At 52.6% G+C, this 20,336-nt stretch overlaps 1 protein-coding gene across 8 annotated transcripts; it reads left to right on the top strand.

Annotated features, from left to right (window-relative positions):
- Nucleotides 1–608: 608 nt before the first annotated feature.
- Nucleotides 609–20,255, top strand: CDIP1 (cell death inducing p53 target 1). 8 transcript variants are annotated; one of them, XM_021540816.2, is made up of 6 exons: nt 609–668; nt 16,984–17,082; nt 17,660–17,758; nt 18,079–18,225; nt 18,514–18,778; nt 19,017–20,255. In XM_021540816.2, exons 3-6 carry the CDS (start codon nt 17,674–17,676, stop codon nt 19,126–19,128), a joined length of 609 nt encoding a protein of 202 aa, XP_021396491.1. In that variant the 5' UTR covers nt 609–668; nt 16,984–17,082; nt 17,660–17,673; the 3' UTR covers nt 19,129–20,255. The 8 variants fall into 8 exon arrangements, with proteins under 8 accessions (XP_021396491.1, XP_021396485.1, XP_021396490.1 ...); XM_021540810.2 differs by having other exon boundaries at nt 18,511–18,778; XM_021540815.2 differs by lacking the exon at nt 609–668 and adding an exon at nt 772–955 and having other exon boundaries at nt 18,511–18,778.
- Nucleotides 20,256–20,336: the final 81 nt, after the last annotated feature.

The raw sequence follows: 20,336 nt of genomic DNA, 5'->3' as shown, positions 1-20,336 counted from the left end.
AAGTATCTCTGGAGCCCTAGGGGCAGGTGAGAAGTGACTGAAACCACCCGTGTCTGTGTTAGAATGCTGCTCTTTTAACTAGTCCCTGCAGTGCAGCTAAGACCACAGGAGCCAGATAGGTGCCTTCATGGTTCCACAGGCTCCCGGGTCATGGGGCAGCCAGACTCCGTGGCATGGGTATGTCATGTGTGGGACAGGACAGCAGCCAGAGCAGGGCATCATGTGGGGCATCAGCTGGGACATCCAGGGAGAGCTCAGAGCCCCTTCCAGGACCTAAAGGGGCTCCAGGAGAGCTGGAGAGGGACTGGGGACAAGGGATGGAGGGACAGGACACAGGGAATGGCTCCCACTGCCAGAGGGCAGGGATGGATGGGATATTGGGAAGGAATTGTTCCCTGGGAGGGTGGGCAGGCCCTGGCACAGGGTGCCCAGAGCAGCTGTGGCTGCCCCTGGACCCCTGGCAGTGCCCAAGGCCGGGCTGGATGGGGTTTGGAGCAGCCTGGGACAGTGGGAGGCGTTCCTGCCCTGGCAGGGGTGGGGCGGGATGACCTTTCCGATCCCCTCCAGCCCGAGCCGTGCGGTGCCTCCCTCAGCCCGCGGCCCGGGCCCGCCCCGCCGCGGCACCGCCCGCCGCCCCGCCCGCGCCGGGGCCGGAGCGCCGCGAGCCGGTAGGTGCCCGTGGGTGCCCGTGGGTGCCCGTGGGCGGTGGGGATCGGTGCGGGACCCGCGGGACCCGCGGGGCCGCGGCGGGAGGGCGGCCCGGGCCCCCTCAGCCCCGGACAGGCCGCGGCGGCCTCCGGGCAGCGGGGCCGGCTGGACGTACCGGGGGGACACCGAGCACCGGCGGGGACACCGAGAACCGGGGGCACTCGGCACTGGGGGGACGCAGGCAGGAGAAGACCAGCAGTACGCTGTCGGGAAGGAAAGCGGTGGAAATGAAGCCCCGGTGAACTCCGTGAGGAGAACCAGGCCGAGGGAAGGGCTCGGCGCTCGCTGCGGGGCCGGGGAGGTTCGGCTGGGCGCGGATGTGGGCCCGGAGAGGAGCCGAGGCAGCCCCGGCTCCTGTGGACGCTGACCGAGTGTGGCAGGGCGCTGCCGAAATCGTACAGAGCTTCAGCTCCGTGCCCTCAGCAGGGCCGGGAAGGGCTGGGATGAAATTTAATCGGGTGGAAAGCGAGGTCGTGTGCTTGGGAAAAGACTTCCCGGTGTAAGGCGAGCGCTGCCGCCCGGCCGAGGTCGGGAGCTGGCGGGGCTGCAGGGCGGGCACAGCGGGGCAGGAGCCAAGGGGATCCAGGCGGCCCCGGGAGAGCAGGGAAGCAGGCCTGGGAACGAATGTGATTCCAGGTATCCCTGCTCGGGAGGGACTAGCTCGCCCAGTGGTCAGGGATGATGAGCCCATTTTAGTGGAGCCGAAAAATACTGAGATGTCTTGACGAGCAGGAAGAGAAATGATGATGGTAAGGATGATATTGGCACATTGGCAGTGTGAAATGAAGAGAGCTCGTTCCGTGAAGGCATAGTGTGGCACAGCAACAAACACCAAGGAATAAGCATTAGTGGGAAGTGGTGGTCGGATCTGGGTCCTCCCTCCCAAGGGGACCGGAAAGGCAGAGGGTAGCACCTGTAAGGCAGTGTTTGGTTGCTTTAGGAAAAGTACAGGGTGTGGTGGTGGTTGTTGCTAAACAGAGGAATGAGGTTGGGATCCTGAGGAGAGCTCCAGGGCTGTGTAGAGGAGTGGAAACACGCAGGCTGGGATGGATGCTGCCATGGCAGTGTCTTCTGGATCATCCACATGAGCCATGCTCAAGGTTAAACTTCTCCAGGTCCCTGCAAGTGTAGGTTTGTGCCCCTTGGCCTGAAAACTGCTCTGAGGTGGTCTCCTTGCTCCAGTGAGAACTGGGCAGGGGACAGGCAGTTGTCACATTCTAGGCTAAGCCTAAAATATCAGGTGGTAGAGATGAGGTCAGGCACAATGGTTTTAAGTACAGATGTTTTAAATTATAATTATAGGGGATTTGGGCTGTATGTAGAACTCTATGAGAAACTCTTTGGGAATATGCACAAGAGCCTCCTGTTTGTTCTCTTCACTCAAAGTACTTAAAAAGGGGCTTTAATTTCAGCAGGGGCCCTGCTGATTTCAGAGTGTGACCAGAGTAGGCAGCAGGAAAAACTACAGTGAGTATTACACAGACATAGCGTGGTATATAAGCACAGTATGTCATTCATTCATCTTCAGGAGCTAAACAAACTCATGTGGAAGCTGCAAACTTCCCTCTCCCAAAGGCTTCTCTGTCTCAACGTTGTGGTGACATCCATGTGCCCCAGGAAATCCCTGGAAGTGTTGAGCCAGGTACCTGCTCTGTTCTCCTCAGGTGTTACGTGAGGAGCTAATTCCTGCTTGGAGGCAAGCAGGCGGTGACTTCATGGCTGTGACAAGGCTGGGGGGATGGAGCAGTGTCCCCAGATGTCCCTGAGCAATGGCAAGTGGAGCAAACATGGTCAGGCCTGCCCAGCTGCTCTTGCAGGGCTGGTGGAGCCGTGTGTGCTCAGGCTGGTGCTGGGAGTGGGACGTGTGTGTTCCTGCTGAGTACCAAAACATCCTGCCACAGGTGTGACAGGGACAGGTCACACTCAGGGAGCTTCTCTGGTTTCAGAGCCCTTCCTCATAGGATGGAAGACTGTACTTAGCTTCTTGTGTTCCCTCAACAGGTCTTTCACCTCAAATTCAGTTCTGAAACTCACTTTCTTGTGTTCCTGTTCTGCTCTGTCTCAGCTGCAGTTAACAAGGGAGAGAGAATATCTCCCTCAGCACCTGGTGTTGGTTTGTGAGAATGTTTGTGAAGGTCACTTCCAAATCAGCTCTTTCTGTGCCTCGGAAGACACAATGGGCACTGTTTTCCTTCTGGATTAAGCACAGGTGGCAAACACGTCCTGGGAGCACAGCTAGGGTGCTTCTGTAGCTGAGGGATGTTCAGGCAGTGCCTAGACTAAAGCCTGTCCACAACATCTGTATGTTTTGGGGGGAGTTTGGATCGTTGTCACAGTGTTGGCACCTGCAGAAATGTTGCCATTGCCAGTCTTACTCACTAACACAGCCAAAGAAGGGATGAAAGTAATTTTATCATGTAAAAAAAAATATTTTTCCCTTTCAATTGTGAATTTAGCAGATAAATGCATGTATTTAAAGGATGGTGTCGATCTTCCAGTATGAGGATGAGTGGTTTTGGAAGGACATACACAAACTAGTTAGTATCTGCTCTGATCCAAGACTTACTTTCTGCTTGTGAATAGTATGAAATTCAGTGTTCTATGTCTGTTTGTGGTACATTGTAAAGCCCTACCTTTGATTTCTTGTGATTGCTTTAATCAGGGGCAGCCATACTGGATTGAAATAAAGAGTGGGTTTTGTGGGGTCTGCAGTGGGGCTGGTGCTTCACTCCTGCCACTCTTAGCAGGGCTCTGTGCCATGTGATAGTTTTCCTGTACCTTTCCAGGAAAGGCTGGTGGATGCCAGGTAAGCCAGAGAGGCAATAAATAGTATTTGCATAATCTGGGGATTAAAATAATGACAAAGGCAGCAGGATGGAGCTTCTAGACAGGTGTGCCAGCTTCTCGGGTGTTCTCCCAGAGTGGGCCACGCACAGGTGCTGAACACAAGGTGTGCAGGGAATCAGGAAACAACAAATAGATGCTGATATGCCTGGTGGTTCTTAGCAGCAGTCAGTGATGTCTTAAAAGGACTTGAATTGTGCACTACTCTTCCCTTTTCCCTGATACAAGAACAGTAAGGGTTTGTAGTGGGAACTTTAGTAGTTCTGCTGATGCTGGAGGTTTTTGGTTGTTTTTTCCTTCCACAACCTGATTTTGCAGCTCTTATACAGGCAAAGGGCTCCAGCCTGGAGCCAATCAACTCTCCTGAAGGTTTCAGAGGAAGGCATCTGAGCACACAAGTGTGCAAACACAGAGGTCTGTGCACACCTTTTCCTTCAAAAAACACACAGTGAGCAACTTCTGCCTTGGGATGTGATGTTCACTTGGTGTTTTCCCACTGTTCCCAAACAGCACTGGGTACCCATCTCACAGCTGGAGAGAAGCACCTTCATGAGCAGTGTCAGATCTGTACATGCTCTGCATAGAACCTGTCTCCTTCTCTGATCAAAGGGAATGTAGTTGGAGCAGCTGCCATAGGAAACCACAATCAATTTTCTTACCATAATGAAGTCTCTGAGGCAGGGAGAGCTCAGATTTTATTTCTGTTTTGAAATGCTCAGGGAGATTCTGGGCATTCAGTTTTGCTTGGTTCTGAGCTGCCTTGTGGCTTCAGTCTTAAATTTGTGTATTTGTGGTGGTGAGAAACAGCTCTTTGAGAGCAGCCCTGTTCTGGTCGTTGATCTGGGTGGAGGATGGAGGCAGGAGCAAAGTGCTGCATGCTGCACATCTCCACGTGAGGCACTTCATTGCAGCTGTCTTTAATCTGGGCCCTCTTACCAGGCCTGCATTTAGGGTAAGAAAACAAAATAAATAGCTCCAAAAGATGACAATGTGATTAACATCTTAGGAACTGTGCAGAGCAGCTGCTGGCAGTGCATCTTTGTACCACTTGGCATGATGGAACCTGAGATCATCAGAGAATGAAGAGCTGACCTGGGGCTTTCTGTGCAAATTAAGTAATACATTTCATTTTTACTGTGATTATTAAGGTTACTGTGCATTAGTAATAGTTCTATCCTTTGCCTTCTTTATACATAAGAAAATTGAATATTACAAAGTTCTCCAAAGATTTTAGTGATGCCTTGTGAAGGCTGATCTAGAACAGAGGCTGGACAGAGCTAAAGAATAAAGTAGGGATTTGTTAGGAGGCCTCAGTGGATCCACCTTGGGCAGCACCAGAGCCCTACCAGGGCTACACCCAAGATGAGCCAAAATGGTCACAAAATGCACAACTGCTCATGGGGTCTCTCACTTTTATAAGTTCTGGTCAATTTGTTTATTGGAGTTAATTGTCCAATTCCAGCTTTAGCTTATGAAGTCCCATCCTCCTTGTTTTTCTCTCTTCAGACCATGTTGTTTGTGCTCTTGGGCCTGAGATTTGGATCATTTGTCCTTGATCCCAAGCTAGCAAAGGAATTGTTTTGTCTCCTTACTGTGTGTAGAGAGCTCACCATCCTCTAATTTGAAGCTCAGAAGTACACACTAAAGCAGCACAGAATCTGAAAAATATAAAAGCTAAAACTTGAGACATCATTAGGATAAAACATTTGTGCTGAGCTGGGGGTCCCACTGCCCTGGACTGTCTCTCCTGTACATGTTCCTGAACCTTCTTTGATACCCAGTCTCTGCATTTAGAAGGAAAAATCTTCCCTACCTTGCACTGACAGCCTGGGTCCCTGTTAACAGCTCTGGAAGATGTTTTTGGAAGAAATATTCTGCTTTAAGCTTACACATTTACTGTTCCATCCTGCATTCTGTCTTGCAATCCTAAATTCCATCCATCACACCTTACTGTGATTCATGCACACTAGCCCATGCTGTAGCTGTGTTTCATCTTTCTTTGCTCCTTGCTTTTTGCAGAGAAATGAATTTCACTCACAGTTTGAACCATGAGAGCCTGTTTGCTTTGGGACAGTTTCCTTGAGCTGTCATTCTGGAGTTCCTGTCAAGGTTGGGCCTACATCTGAAGGGCTTGTGGTTTTCCCAGCCATTCCCAGAGCTGGGAAGAGGTGAGCAGTTACACCTGAGCACAGGCTGGGGACAGCAGGCTTTGTCCTGTGGGGACCCACTTCCCACAGGCAGCAGCTCTGAGGGGTTTCCCACTTCCTACCTTTGCAACTTCAATATGACAGTACCTCACAGGGCAAGATAAAATTAATTAAAAGGTGTTTTCCAGATATGTTTTGAAGCATAGCTGCTTGATTGAAAAGATAAATGCCCCCTTTCCCTGATTTGTGAGGGATCATCAAGGAATTGTATGAAAAATAAGGCCCTCATTGCTCAGAAATCTCTTCCTCCCAGAGCCCCACAGCTGGAGAGCACGTGTAATCTCTCAGATGATGGGTGAGTGAGGAAGATTACTATCCTGGGGAGAATTATTGTACAATTGATTTGATTTAAGTCACAGAACAAAAATTGTCGTGTGGGAAGACTTTTGCTGGGGGCCAGACAGGCTGTGCTGGGGCTGGATGTGAGATGGGAGCGCTTGGCTTTGGCTCATCTGTTCAGAGTTGTGGGAAGCCCATCCAAGTCATGTTTTACCTCGTGCCCTTCCACTGTGGGGAAGGGAAATGGCTCCTCACCCTCTGCTAATAGCATCCCTGAGATGGATGTGCTTTTCCAAAGGGAAAGCACTTGCCCAGCCTGTAAATCTTTTGGATGCTAATGCTGCAGAGGAACAAAAATCAAGGCACAAACTGGGAGCAATTTATGTCCTGGCAGCCAGGGGCTGGTGCTGGGAAGCACCAGGAGCTTTTCCTGGTACAACAATTTGCTTCCCACGAGCCGAGGGAGGGTCAACTGCATTTTATGGCAGTGCCATTTGTTTGCAGAGCTTTTGAAAATAAAGATTGACTAATATGTTCTGGATTGACTTGTTCATATCTCCAAGATCCAGAACAACTGCTGTCCCATGATTTTTCTCCTTCCTTTTTGGGTTGGTTTGTTGTGGGTTGTTTCTTTTTTTTCCAAATGGCCATGACTCAGCCCTTCCCTGGTGCTCTCTGAGTTTCCTGGTTTCTGAATAGGCTATTCTTGGGACAGCAATTCCTGACAGATAGGAACAAGGCAAGTGTTTGTGTTGTTTTCTTCTCTATTTCTTCTGTGGCCTGCATAAATGTTCTGCTTCCTTCTGATGTTTGCCTTTTTCCCACATTACTGAATTGTCCTAAATTGTTGGATGTCATCTGGGGCACGTTTTTGCCCTTGTAGCAGAGGAGCCCTCTCAGACATGACCCAGGCTTGCACAGCAGCAGCTTTTCTTTCCCAGCAGGATGGTGGTGACAATCCTGAGCATGGAGAGTTGCACTGCTACAGCTCTGTCTATTGTAAAGCTTTAATCTGCCTTGGTGTAGCCCCTCTGACTCCCAGGAGCTGTGCTTGGCTCTCCAGGGTTCTCCTGAGCAAGGGGTAGATCCAGGTGAGGACCAGCATGTGGTGCCACATCCATGGAAAGTCAGGTGGCTCAGCCTGGCTGTGGGTACATGGTGCCTTTGTACTGTCACAAATAAAGGGAAAACACCACCTAGAATTTAAAAACAATGAAAAAAAAAAACTTTCTGATGGCTTATTTATTGCCACCCTGCAGATGGCAGAGGTGAAGAAGCTAAAGGATGTTCTTTCTGAAACACTTCATGGTGCAGTTATCCAGCCTTTTTAAACAAAAAGCTTTTGGATTTTTTTCTGAAGTTTCTTCCTATGCAGTGTGGGCTAGGGAAAGTCACCTGCTGTGGCAGGGAGCACCCGTGTTCCAGGTGTGCTGGCTGCTGCTCTTGATGTGCAGTTGGAAGTGAGTGAGTTGTCTAATATTGAACTTTGCTGGGTTTTACTTTTATTAAGAGCCCAGCTCCTTCTGTCAAGACACAGTTGTATGTGAGGGGGAAATAGCCTAAACTGGTGTATATTTGCCTTGAAAATACAGTTGGCATTTTGAAAAACCAGAAGGACTTTATGTTTTCTTAAAGCCTGTAGTTACCAAGAGAATTTTCTCAGACTAGAGGGCTCAGACACAGGGGCAGTGTTCTTCCTTAGCATCCCTCCACGTTTTTGGATATGCTGTATTGTTGTTAAGCCAACCAACAGAAAAGCTGCTCTGTGTGAGGAGGCTTTGAGAACATTCGCTGCCAGATTAAATTAGCCTTTCTGAGAATAAATTAGTCGTTGTGATGCAGGCAGCCCCACTCTGTACAGCTGTAAAATCTGCGTGTGCTGGTCCCTGCAGCAGATAAATGATGTGTTCAGGGCTGTGCTGTTAACAGGAGATTACATTTCTGGCTGGGGATGAATGAAAAGCAGCCTGTTAGATTTTATTGATTATTTCTCCAAATGAGAAGCATTTCCTTCTAAAGCATTTAATTTTAAAGCATTTCCTTTTAAAAGGAGGGAAAGGAACCTGTGGGATTCAGTGCAGCTCCATCTTGGGAGGAACTCGTGAACTCCAGCCAAAGCTGTAGCCCTGCTGCAGTGACTCCAACCTGGGATGCTTTGGAGGTCCTCTGGGTGCCAGTCACCAGCTCAGGGCAGAAGGGATCCGTGTGTTGGAGGGGAGGATAAAGCCTGGAATATGGAGTAGAGGAGTGCAGTGGGGATGGGATTTCGGCTGCTGCCCACTCTTTGGGATTGTGTTTTTAGCTGAGCACTGGATAAAAAGCTGCTGGTGGTGTGTGCATGCTGCCCTTTTCTTAGAGGCATCTTTGGTTTGTCTCCTAATTAACTAAATGCCTTTATTCTGCTTTGTGCTGTATCAGGAAGTGCTGGCAGGAGGCTGGGCCTGTGCTGAAGCATCAGCTTGTCCTTCCCACCTGCACTGCTGGGACCACTCAGCTCCTCCAAAATCTTCACGTAGTCTTTGAGCAAGCAGGGACTTGAGACCTTTTCCTGGTGTTAAATATCAGCTCTTTCTTGTTGCAGGTCTGCCACAGGGATGTCATCTGGAGCATATTTGTGTTTTGGGAGCAGAGGTTTCCCCCAGAGTTCGTGGCTGCCACAGGGGGTGTTAATTTAGCCTTTCAGACTCTTTGCCATGATTCAGGATGGTTTAGCATGGTGGGAGCTCAGTTTGGAGCTGCCTGCTGGGCTGTTCTGATGTGAGAAAACATTTCCCAGCCAGTTTAGTGTTGTAACTGTGGCAGCTGCTCTGTCTTCCTGAGGCTCAGGAGAGGATTTGAGCAGCTGAGCTGTTTGCCTGCCCTGAGGGCATCCTGCTATTATGAGCTTGGATCTTCCCTGTCCCATCCTCTGCTGTGGGAGCAGTGACCCTGCCTCAGGACTGTTCCAAACCCTCTGACCAGTGATGCTTTTCTTGGAGCAGCAAGGCAGTGAGATGGTGAGATGTTGCTGTGACAGAGAAAGGGTTTGGAAGAGCCCAGAGCAGGGACCTGGGGAGGGGTGTTCTGTGTGTTAGAGCTGCTTGGAGTCCAGCTCTGTCCTGGATTTTCAGTAGGAGCTTTGGGGAAGGGGTTATGAAGGAGTTGGCAGGACCTGGTGCTGCAAATTGAAAACACACTCATGGAGGAGTGAAAATTACTTTACTGGACCTGGAAGTCAATGTGGACTAGCCAAGTCTGGTGGGAACAGGAGGAAGAATTGGGGATGGCAGGAGCTCTGTGTAACTTGGGGATGCCCAGCACTGGGCACACTCAGTGGCTGTTGATTAATCCAAGGGTTTTCCCCTCTGGGACATTGTAATCTGTCTTTGAGCAGTCCAAATGAGTTGGGCTTGGGAGCAGGGCAGTGCCAGGTACCCTCCTCCTGTCCAAGTGCCATGGCACTATCCAGCCCCATGCTGGTGACCCTGGGCAGCTCCAGGAGAGGTCCCAGTCTGGAACTGGGAAGTTCTGTAGGAGCAAGGAAGTGAATGTGGTAACACAGCCTCAGCATGGAAGAGTTTCTCCAGTGCACATCTTGGGATGTGTGTGGATGCTCCTGGCTGGCAGTGGGACTCTGGAGAGATCTCAGACCTTACACACACGATCCTGCTGGACCCCAAACCACACTGCTTTGCAAAGAGTGAGCCTTGGCCTTACATAAAATCGAGTGACACAGAGCACTTCGCACTAGTCCTCAAAAAAAGTGCAAGGTGACATTGTACCAGTTAAATCTGAATGTCAGCAGCTTCTCTGTTGCCAAGGCAGGGGGATCTGTGAGCCTGGGAAATGCTCATGCTGGAGACTGGAGTCAGTGCTGCAGCAAGCTGCTGCTCTCCTCGGGAAGGAAACATCAGTGCCATGGCATATGTTTTGTACAGCACTTGAAAATGGATCTGGAATCACCACCAGTGTATTCAAAATTATTTTGTTGTGTTGCGAAATCTGCAAGGGAATTCTGAATATGCTCTTGGGCTCTGATTAAGTCTGAAACTGAAATGCAAAACTGCTGATCATCTCTGATTCTAATTTCCTCCTCCCTTGGAGCTCTCTGTGTCATTTAATGGATGTCACACGTACTCAGTTTGATTCAGCAATGATGTAGCTGTGTTATTTGACTTGCTCTCAAAAAATTCTATAGAAGGGGGGAGAAATAAAAGAGTGAGTGTTTAAAGAAATAAAACATTTCTAATTTGATATTGGAAAGGGAATCTATAAAACCCTGGGGTTTGCTGTGACACATAGTGGGTACCCATTGTACCTTCTCTGTGCTGGTCTCCCCCAGATGGGAGGCAGCAGATGCTGACAGCAGGAGATGCTTTTTTGTGTAGGTAACTGAAGAGCAGTACTTGGTGACTGGGAATGACCTGGGAACCTCCAGGCTGCCCATTCTCCAAATCCATGAGTGCTGGGAGTGGGAGGGACTGACACTTCTGCCTTTGATCCCTTCCTAACTCATCCTTAAGCCTCTGTTCTGGGCTGCCCTCAGAGGTGAGCTCGGATCTGTGACTGTGCTTAAGAGCTGTGGATCTTCTCCCGACCTCCTGAGACTTCTGCTTGCTGTTAAGCTTCTTGAGCTGGGGTATTTTTGTTTGCTTGTTTAAATGAACAGCTATTCTTGTTGGCACAGTCGTGTTTCATGCTACATTAAAACACTGTTGGAGTAGATGTTGCTTGAGATTCTGACAGGTTGTGTTATCACCATTATTAACAGATATCAAAGGGATGATGTAATGCAGGATGTATCCTCTCAGGGGGGAAATTAAGTAGATACAGAGGACTGGAGGCAACAGCTGCTGCTATCACTGGATGCTTTCCCATGGATGTTATCGAGTGTTAGCTTGGATTCTTTGTGAACTGCAGTGAAAGTCTCATGGAAAAGCTCTCTGCTTCCCCAGGGATTTGGCTTGCAGCACCCTCCTTTACTCATCTCTGTGGAGCACATTGGTAGGACAAAGAGGAGCTCAGATTTATCTTTAAGCACATCCATCCATGAGCACACCTGGTGTTTTGCAGCCTGTCTTCTCCTGTGCAGCCAGGACACCTGCTGGAAGGGTCTGAACAGTGAGCACCTCCTGGCTGGGACAGTGGCAGCCTGTGGGGCAGCCTCCCTGCCCTGTGCTCCCTGCTTGCTCTGTGTTCACAAAACTGGCTTTTGGGGGCCAAATTCAGCTGTCCTGGTGGTGCAGAGTGCTCTGTCCACACCTCAGCTTTCCCCAGTGTCCTGACACTGGAAGGGCTGGGGTCCAGTTTTGAAGTGTGGGGTTGTGACCCCTCTTCTCTTGCAGCCCCTCCTGGCTCCTGGATGTCACCATGAGCTCTTGCCAGTGTGATGCTTCCCACAGCCGTGTGCCACGTCTTGGGAGCCAACAGCAGAGAGAACGAGCTACCCCAGTTAGTTCTTTTCATTTTGCCTGGTTTTTCTTTAAATATTCAGGTTGAGCAGGTCCTGGCAAGGCTGTTTCTGCAGCCCCAGTGTGACAGCCAAGAGCGCTTGGTCAGCCGATCCGGAGGCGAACAGCACTGGAGAGAATCCCAGAGGCGGCAGCAGGTCCTGCAGGCACTCCTCCCGCACGTAACCCTTTGTGGGAGTTGCAGATGAAGCCTCCTTGTCTTAAGCAGGGAGGATTTTGTGTCTGGTTTCCTGATACCCGTGCAGAGGAGCTGCTGGAAGTGATAATTTGAATCTCTGGCCAAGGACAGCTGAGCCGGGGCTGCGCTGTGGAGATTATCTGCTTGTGCTTTGGATTTAATGCCCTGAGAAATCTTGCTTTGGATACAGCACCTGGCTGCCAGCGAGGATCCTGCTCTGAGGTGATTTGTCTGCTGGGTGATGGTGGCACACAGAAGGTCAAACAATACGTGCAAGGTCCTCAGGTAAACGACTGCAATGGGAAAGCTCCTCCAGAGATTTGTGTACTGGAGAGCAGAGCAGGGAGCTTTGGCTGTCTGACATACCTGGTTCACATGATGAAAAACCTGCAGTATTCCTTTGTTTTAAAGGAGAGCTGCTGGCCTGCCTTGCCAGCTGACCTTTCTGTGCCTGCACTGAAGGAGCAGCCTGACCCTCCTGGAAGAAGCAGTTTTCTGCAGCTGAAATCTTAGTGCAGAAGTGTGGAAGGAATCTGCTGTTCTGGGAGCAGCCTGGCTGTTCCCAAACAGTGGGTTTGTGCTCCCTGGCAGTGACTTGGACTTGGGAAAAAGCAGCTGAGTTGCTCAGAAAAAGAACAGACCTTTCCTTCATCCTTCACTCGGGTTTCCGTTTCCATCGGCGCCTTGCAGAGCACTGCAGGCATGCGCCCTCTTCTGCCTTGGCTGAGACCAGGATGAGGAGTTGAGGAAGTGCTGCCAAGGTTAACAGCGGGTAAAGGAGCCGGTACATGGTCAGGGATTGCCAGGACATCCTTCTCTCTGAAGGGGGCTGAAGCACTCTGTGCTGTTCAGTCCTCCCCTCCTGGTTCCGGGGAGGTGGTGTGCAGGCTGGGGGCAGCAAATGCGCATGGGAAGAGGCAAAGCTGAGGGGGAGCTTTGGCTTGTTTGCATGGAAAACATCTTTTTGTTGTTCTGCATAAAAACCAGGCAGAAATAACCACTGCTAGTGCTTGTTCAGCAGAGATTTGTGCTGTCTTTCCTTTGGAGGTAAGAGCTGTCCGGTGGGATTGCGCGTGGTGGGAGCTGAGCCACGTCCCTGCACACTGTGCCAGCGGGCACAGCACGGGCAGGGGCAAAGCCCTGTGAGCTCTGGGCACAGCACGGGCAGGGGCAAAGCCCTGTGAGCTCTGGGCACAGCAAGGGCAGAGGGAAGCATCCCTGTGAGCTCCAGGCACAGGTGTAACACAGGGAACGGGCAGCTCTAGGCTGGGTTTGGAGGTGCTGTTCCGAAATGCCATTGTGGAGGAGGGCGACTGGGATTTGGGATTGGGATTGCCACGGTCAGGGTATGGCTCTGTCCCCCTCAGCACACCCTGCTTGGTTCTCCCTCCTTGCTGTCCTTAAAGCTCCTGTTGAAGAGTAACAGACTTTGGTTTAAATGACATTTTGCCAGCATCTGATTGGCCTTTTGTGCCTTCCTCGTCTCAGTATTTCCTAGTTTCTGAAGCACATAACCTGTGGCACACAGGTATCTTTCCCAGGGCGAGGAAGACTGGGATGGTTTTGGCCACAGTGATGTTCTTATCTCTAAAGGAAGGGTGCTGAGCTCAGTGGAGGCCCAGCATCTTCAGGACTCTTGACTTTTTAAGCTGTATTTCCAAAAGCCTGGAAGCTGGAATCTGCATCTCTTTGATGTGCAGTGAAGCTGAAAGTGCTCATATATTTTCCTCTTATTTATTAATTGAATTTTAGTGTGTTTTTTTTATTTTTTCAAATATCAGAAGTTTTTTTTTTATGGAGGAAGAGCTCCAAAAATGTGCAGCAGCAGCTTTTCAAGTGTCAGCGTCACCGAACGTGGCTGAGTATGAACAAATGCTGCTTCATGTCTCAGTGGCTGGAGCCACTGCTCCCATGGAGGAAGCGCAGCTGAATTGCTGTGCATCTCAGTTACAAGTGCAGCAGGAGCAAGGACAGCACAGGCTGTTTCAGCTGGATCTCAGTGGTGCTGTGAGGCTGACTCAGAGCTGCTGGGGCCAGTGCTGCACCATCAGGGCTCACACGTGAGTTGGACCTGCATGCATCTGCTCTGCCCTTGCCAGGTTTGTCTCACTCATGGAGATTGCATCTGTGAGGAGGCAGCTTGAAGCACAAACAGCTGCTGCTGGGGAAGAATGGCATGAGCAGACCAAATCTGAATTATCTGTGTCCATCCTTTTTGTGGCATTATCTGTTTTATGGTGTTAGGACCTGTTCTGGTGGCACAATATTCCCTGGTCCCACTGCACACCAGTTGTTTTGATGAGTGATGCTCACTTTGTTTGGAAAGCAGGTGGGATGTGCAGACCTTTCCTCTTGCCATGTTTGAATCCCAAACTGTTTCTGCAGTGATGTAACAGGGAAATACAGCCAGTATGGGACACTGGGCCCTGACACATCAGCTCCTCTCATCACTGCTGGAAGTTGCTTTGTGTCAGTTTTGAACATGTCAGTAATGGGAACCAGGGGCTTTGGAGTATTGATTGATGCCCTCTGGACAAGGGCCTGGAATGACAGGGCAAGGGGGAATGGCTTCACCCTGACAAAGGGCAGGGTTAGATTGGAAGAAATTATTCTTTGTGAGGGTGGGCAGGTCCTGGTACAGGTTGTCCAGAGCAGCTGTGGCTGCCCCTGGATCCCTGGCAGTGCCCAAGGCAAGGTTGCACAGGGCTTGGAGCAGCCTGGGACAGTGGAAGGTCCCTGCCCATGGCTTTAAGGTCCTTTCAAACCAAACCGTTCTGGAATTCTACAATCCCTCATTTAGGGGGGTAGGGGGCTGCTGAGCACAGGAAGGAGTGGATTAAAAGCATTGTGTTTCCACAGGCAGGGCTGGGTGCTGCCCCACGGCACTTTGGCTGTGTGAGAAGCCTCAGACAGACCTCTTGGGGCTGAGAGTTACCCTCTGATTTCTAGGGGCCATCTTTTCACCCAAAAGCTGCCTGGAATGAGATCAGGGAGCACAAAGCCTGGGGAGGACACATGGATTGAGGCCATAGCCAGTGTGGGCCAAGCCCTTTCTGCTTGATGTGGAGGCTGTGATGGAGCTGTGCTGTCCTGGTTGTGTCTGTCACAGTGCTGTGCCCCAGCAGGTTAATGGGAATATTTTATTTTTCATTTTCTTTAGCAAGTATCAATTCCCTGGGGGACATGGGGGTCCTTTGCCTGTCTTCTGTGTTTAACTGATTGTGATGATTCTGGTTCCATAGTGGATTTATCCTCTGTAGTTAATTTGCAGAGGAAACCAGTAAAAGCTGTTCTTCCAGTTGAGAAGAGCTAATCTGCATTTGTAGCTGGAAATAGCATCTCCTCTCTCCATCCTGCTATGATAACCAGCTCCTTTTGAGTCTCAGGAGCTTGCAGTGTGTCCTTGCTCCAAAGGACCTGCACAAGACATTGGTGATTCCATCAGATCTTCACCTTAAACGGGGTATTTTTGGAATATTGCAGGGTTGTCAGTGCCAGGGTGGTGAGGGATGCTCTGGGGTAGCTCCTGCCCAGTGCCAAGGGGAAGCCAAGTGCCCTCTGGTATCCCACGGAGCTCTCCATCAGAAATGGGCTGAGTTTTGTGCTGCTCACATTAAGATGAAAGAAAGCACAGGAGAGAAACAGCTTCTAAGAGGCTTAAAAGCAACAGGCTTTATTTTCCTCCTGGGAAGGGCACACAGCCAACATCTTGCTCTTTACAGATCTCTCTTAATAAGCAGAATATTGCATTAGGAGCAACTGAGCCTGCCAAGTACGAGCAGAAGGGCCCTGCGTCCCACAGCTTCCTTCATCCCAGGGCACGTGTGGCTCTGGGACCCAGGGCTGGCACCCTGGTGGCTGCCAGTCCCTCCTGGGCAGGGTGGCAGCATTAATTAATGGCTGCCTCACCCTGGGGCTGTTGCTTCATCTGATGGGTGTTGGTGGAGGACTCCTCCTCTCCTGCCTTTTCTTGCCAGCTGCTTTGATGGGGGGAGTGAGGCTGGGGAGTGTTGAAAGATTATTATGGGAAAGCAGCATCTGAGCGGGAATGGGAGGAGAACTTTTATGTTAGGAAAGCTGTGGGCACAGGAAAACTCCCTGGGAGGCTGGTGTCCACATGTAAGGACTCTGGGATGCTCTGGTTGGGCTGGGCTTATCCAGAACCCCTGCAGGCATGGGGACAGGAAGGTCTGAGGCTCCTGGATGCACAGGGTTGGCTACTTTGAGAATAATAAATCCTCCTTTTCTTCACATCCCCACTGAGCTAAAAGGAGCACGGCCCAGTTTGAGCTTTGTAGGTCACTGAAGGAGAAGGCAGGCTCTGCAGTGTGCCTGGAAATGCTCTGTGCCATGGCAACTCTGCTTGCCTGGGTTCTTAAGGAAGAAACTGGAGTGAGAAGCAGGAGGAAGATGACCCCCAGCTGCCCCAGTGTTACTCTTTGAAGCTGTGTGGCTGCAGCTGCAGACCTCGGGGGAGAAATTCTAGTCAGGAAATATGGACATCCTGGGGGAGACCCTGTGCCTGTCAGGAATCTGCTCAGCTCCTGGGGGGGATCAGTGTGCTCCTTTGTGAGCAGCAAGCAGTGATGGTGCTCCTCCAGGGACTGATTAAATTTCCTGCTCCCTTGCAGGAGGCTGTTAGTGGCAGGGAGCGTGAAGTAGGAAAACAGGAGTAGAATAAAGCAAAGCCATGCAGGTGAGGGAGGATGGGTCTTCCTGCCTTGCTTTCCGAGTCTTTGGCTCTGCTTGACCCTTCAGCTGCAGGTGGCTGAGCCCCATGGGCACCTCTGTGGGCACACCTGCAATGCAGGGCTGGGGCAGCACTGGCTGCCTGGCCTGGTGCCTGTGCCATGCTGGGGAGGTTGGTGTGCTCTGGGCTGGCTGCCCAGCACGTGGCACTGGACAAGCAGGGTCACATTTGCTCCTGGCCTGTTGGGGTGAAGGATGGAGCTCCCAGCACTGCTCCCTGGGCTCTGACAGCAATGTCACCCTGTCCCATACCTGATGGCAGCTGTCCCAAGCACCGAATGAGCAGCCTCTCACTTGTATTTCCCAATTTAGTCACATCCTACCAGCTATAACTGAGCCACTGGAGATGGGGAAATCATGTTTCTTGATGTTGTTGCACTTCCTTGGATCTCAGAGCATGTCAGTGGGGCTTTGCCACGTGCCAAGGACACAGAGCCTCATGCCTGCTATTGAGGGGGCACATGGGGAGGCTCCTGCCTGGGGAGAGAAGGGGTTGGTGTGGCAGCCAGGACAATGCTGTAGCTGTGCCTCCATCTCTATCATTCACTTGCTGTCTCCTTTTACACAGACCCAGTGGAAGAAGCTGCCTTCCAAACTACGCTGCTCAGAGGAGCTGCTTCTCTCAGCCATCAAGGCCTCTGAGCTGTTGCTGCAGGGAACAGGACAGGTAAATTCTGCCCCATGTAAAATAACAGCTCCAGCTGTTAAATATGGTCTTACCTTATCTCACTGGATTTATTTAGGAATGCTCTGTGGGTTTGCACCCTCCATCCCAGAGTTTGCACTTCAGGCTCAGGGCAGGGGTCCTGCCATCCCTCAGGGCGCAGCATTGTGTCACTGAGGGTGGAGGTGGGGGGCTTTGGGCAGCTCTTCCCCACCTTTGGTACCCCAGGGATGCAGCCAAGTCTTGGCACTGCAAATTCCAGCCCAGCACTGCCCTGGAGTGTGGCCACACAGTCCAGAGGTGCCCTGATGAGCTGCTGTGCACCAGGTGGGCTTTGCAGGGAAGCCCCATGGAGCCAGCAGGAAGATTTTACACCATGGAGTTGCTGCCTGGCCAGAGCCTGCCCAGCTTTGGGGCCATACCCCTGGTTCTGCCTGGGAGGGGAAGCTGAGGCTGCTGCAGTGGTGGCACCAGTCCCAGCCTCCTCCGTTGCCTGTCACCTCCATCCCAAGCACCACGCCAGCTCCGTGTGCCTGTGGCACCAAGGGCTGCTGTCACCTAAAGGCTTTTGTCCCTGCAGGGCTGCCTGGAGCGATGTCCAACGACCCACCCCCACCCTACCCGGGGGGCCCCTCGGCACCGCTGATAGAAGAGAAGCACGGCCCCCCCTCTGCACCAGGTACTGGGGGACAGCACCCAAGGAGCTGCGGGTTCCCTGCCCTGGCTGTGGCCTCTCCTCAGCACGCCGGGAAGGGTGCTGCAATGCCTGGCTCCCTCTGTCCCCATGTCACCCTTGGGGGAAGCAGGAGGGGTCCTAGGGGCAATGACACGAGCAGGAAGCGCTCCCAGCTCAAAGCCTGGCACTGCTCCCCGCTGTGGGGTGAATTTGGGTTTCTTATGGCCCAGAGGAGGATGCGGCTTAAGGGGTTGTCCCCCACCTCTTGCTACCTCTTGTCTTCCTTCCCTGCCTTCTTGGCTGCTGACTGTGTTTCCTTTCAGAGGGTGTCACCCCAGTGGTGGGACAGCCCCAGGGGGTTCCTATCCCCCCTCCTGAGTTCGGACCCCCCCCATATGAGCCACCCTCACAGCCGGGGTTCATGCCTCCCCACATGCCCACGGATGGCTCTGGGCCCTACGTGCCACCAGGTGAGTCCTGCAAGGGGTTGGGGGACAGGGGGTGGGGACAGCAACAGCACGTGTTTCCTGGTGCCCTGGGGAGTGGGGGGACACAAGAGGGGGTTTGAGCTGCCATTTGGAGTTTGCAGCGAGGTTCCTAGGGATGGGGTGGGGGGCACAGTGCCTGTAGCAGGGCTGGCCCCAAGTCTGTACTCACAGGGTGGTGTTGTAGCAGGGTGGGGGTCTCCCCAAAAAGGATCTGGCCTCTCCTGCCACGTACAAAAGTGCTCACTTGTTTGTGTTTCTCATTCACAGCAGGATACTACCCACCCCCAGGCCCTCACCCCCCCATGGGCTACTACCCTGCCCCAGGCCCCTACCCGTCTCCTGGTGGCCACACAGCCACAGTGCTCGTCCCTCCGGGAGCTGCCACCACCACAGTCACAGTGCTGCAGGGAGAGATCTTCCAGGGTGCCCCCGTGCAGACAGTGTGTCCCCACTGCCAGCAAGCCATCACCACCAAGATCTCCTATGAGATTGGGCTCATGAGCTTCCTTCTTGGCTTCTTCTGCTGCTTCGTGGGGTAGGTGCTGCAAGCAAAGCTGGGACTTCGTGTTGAGTGCTCAGCCTGGTCCTGGTGGCCTTGGCTGAGCTGTTTGGCACGGTGGGGATCTTGGCACAGAGGTGGCATTGGAGCAGCAGAGGGGTTCCTGGGGTGACAGCCCCCTACAATTACTCACATCTCTTGCCCATGGCCCAGAGAGAACCCCATGCCCAGGGGCTGCCCTAGCTCAGCATTTCTGCCTGTCCCTGTGCTCCAGGTGTGATCTCTGCTGCTGCCTGATCCCCTGCCTGTTCGATGACTTCAAGGACGTGACACACACGTGTCCCAACTGCAAGGCCTACATCTACACGTACAAGCGCATGTGCTAACGGCACCCGGGAGCCACTGGAACGCCGCCGGCCCGTCCCGCTGCCGTCCGTCCGTCCGTCCGTCCCCGCGTGTGCATCGCCCCTCGCTTCCTGCCGGTGGTGTGTATGTGTTATCCCCGGCTCCCTCCCGCGCGGGGCTGCCAGCACTGCCCCAGCTCTGCTCCTCACTGGGAATAGTGGGATTGGTGACACTGGTGCACAGGGGAGGCGTGTGGGAGCTGCCCTGCAGTGCACAGGAGAGGGAGGCATTCCTCTGCACCCCACTGTGCTTCAGGCTGTGAGCGAGGCCCCTCTCACCTGGAGCAGCCCTGGGGAGAGCAGCAGCTGCTGGAGGTGCCCACCCAGTCCCACAGTGCAGAGGGTGCCTGGCTGCAGGGATGTGCTGGGATGAGCTCAGGAGGGGACCCAGGCAGACCATGGTGCCCTCAGGGGATGCAGCACAGCCTTGGTAGCACTTTCAGGAAGGGGCTCAGTGACAAGGAGAAGGACGGTACCACGCACCAGGTTTCCATGTGGTTCACGGCCCCCTCCAGTCCCATGTCAAAGCCCCTTCCCGAGGGGAGGCAGAGCTGCCTCCAAGAACGAGAGGCCCGGCAGCAGCACTGCACCCTTATCAGCACCTCCGTCCTGCCCGGTGGCCACTCCAGCTGCATGCGCCTCCTCCCAGCCCTGCCGCGGCTCTGGGGGCAGGGACTGCCCCAAGCAGCCCTGGCCCCCTCGGCAACCTGAGAGCCAAAACCACACCCGGCATGTCCCGGCTGCCCGGCACGTAGAGTAGAGGAGTTTGTTACCAGGCTGCAGCTCCAGAGCCGTCCTGGGCCTGGCAGGGTCTGTAGGATCCTCCTTGCATGTGGTGTAGGGGGTATTTTTAGCTCACTCACCTGAGGCAGAAGGCAGGGGCAAGCAGGCAGCGACAGGAGCTGCCAGCAGCGGAGCCAAGATCAGCCTCTCGGGGCTGCTTCTCCCTCCCCTGCCCTGCAGCTCCCAGAGCAAAGTGGGGGGGTCTCTCACTACACAGGTCTGCAAACACAGCCTGACCAGCACAGGCAGCTGCTGTTTGCTCAGGGGTGGAACTGTGGCACTAGTCGGTGTTTTTATGTAAATAAATAACAGACCCTGAACTTGCATGCATCTTGTCTTCTTTCCTGCTCAAAATTCACAGCAGATCTGCCTGCAGGGGAGCTGAGGATGAGGGCAGGGTGGGAGTA

This window comes from Lonchura striata, chromosome 16 (genome assembly GCF_046129695.1).
Source record: "Lonchura striata isolate bLonStr1 chromosome 16, bLonStr1.mat, whole genome shotgun sequence".
Classification (NCBI taxonomy): Eukaryota; Metazoa; Chordata; class Aves; order Passeriformes; family Estrildidae; genus Lonchura; species Lonchura striata.
Note: the sequence above shows the minus strand (reverse complement) of the source record. Positions and strands in the feature narration are given on the sequence as shown.

Excerpts from the sequence above, each read along its gene's own strand:
- CDIP1 (XM_021540810.2), top strand. The coding sequence starts at position 17,674 with ATGTCCAACGACCCACCCCCACCCTACCCGGGGGGCCCCTCGGCACCG. Across the intron at positions 18,226-18,510 it reads TGGGCCCTACGTGCCACCAG|CAGGATACTACCCACCCCCA; the intron begins GTGAGTCCTGCA and ends TCTCATTCACAG. Across the intron at positions 18,779-19,016 it reads TTCTTCTGCTGCTTCGTGGG|GTGTGATCTCTGCTGCTGCC; the intron begins GTAGGTGCTGCA and ends CCTGTGCTCCAG.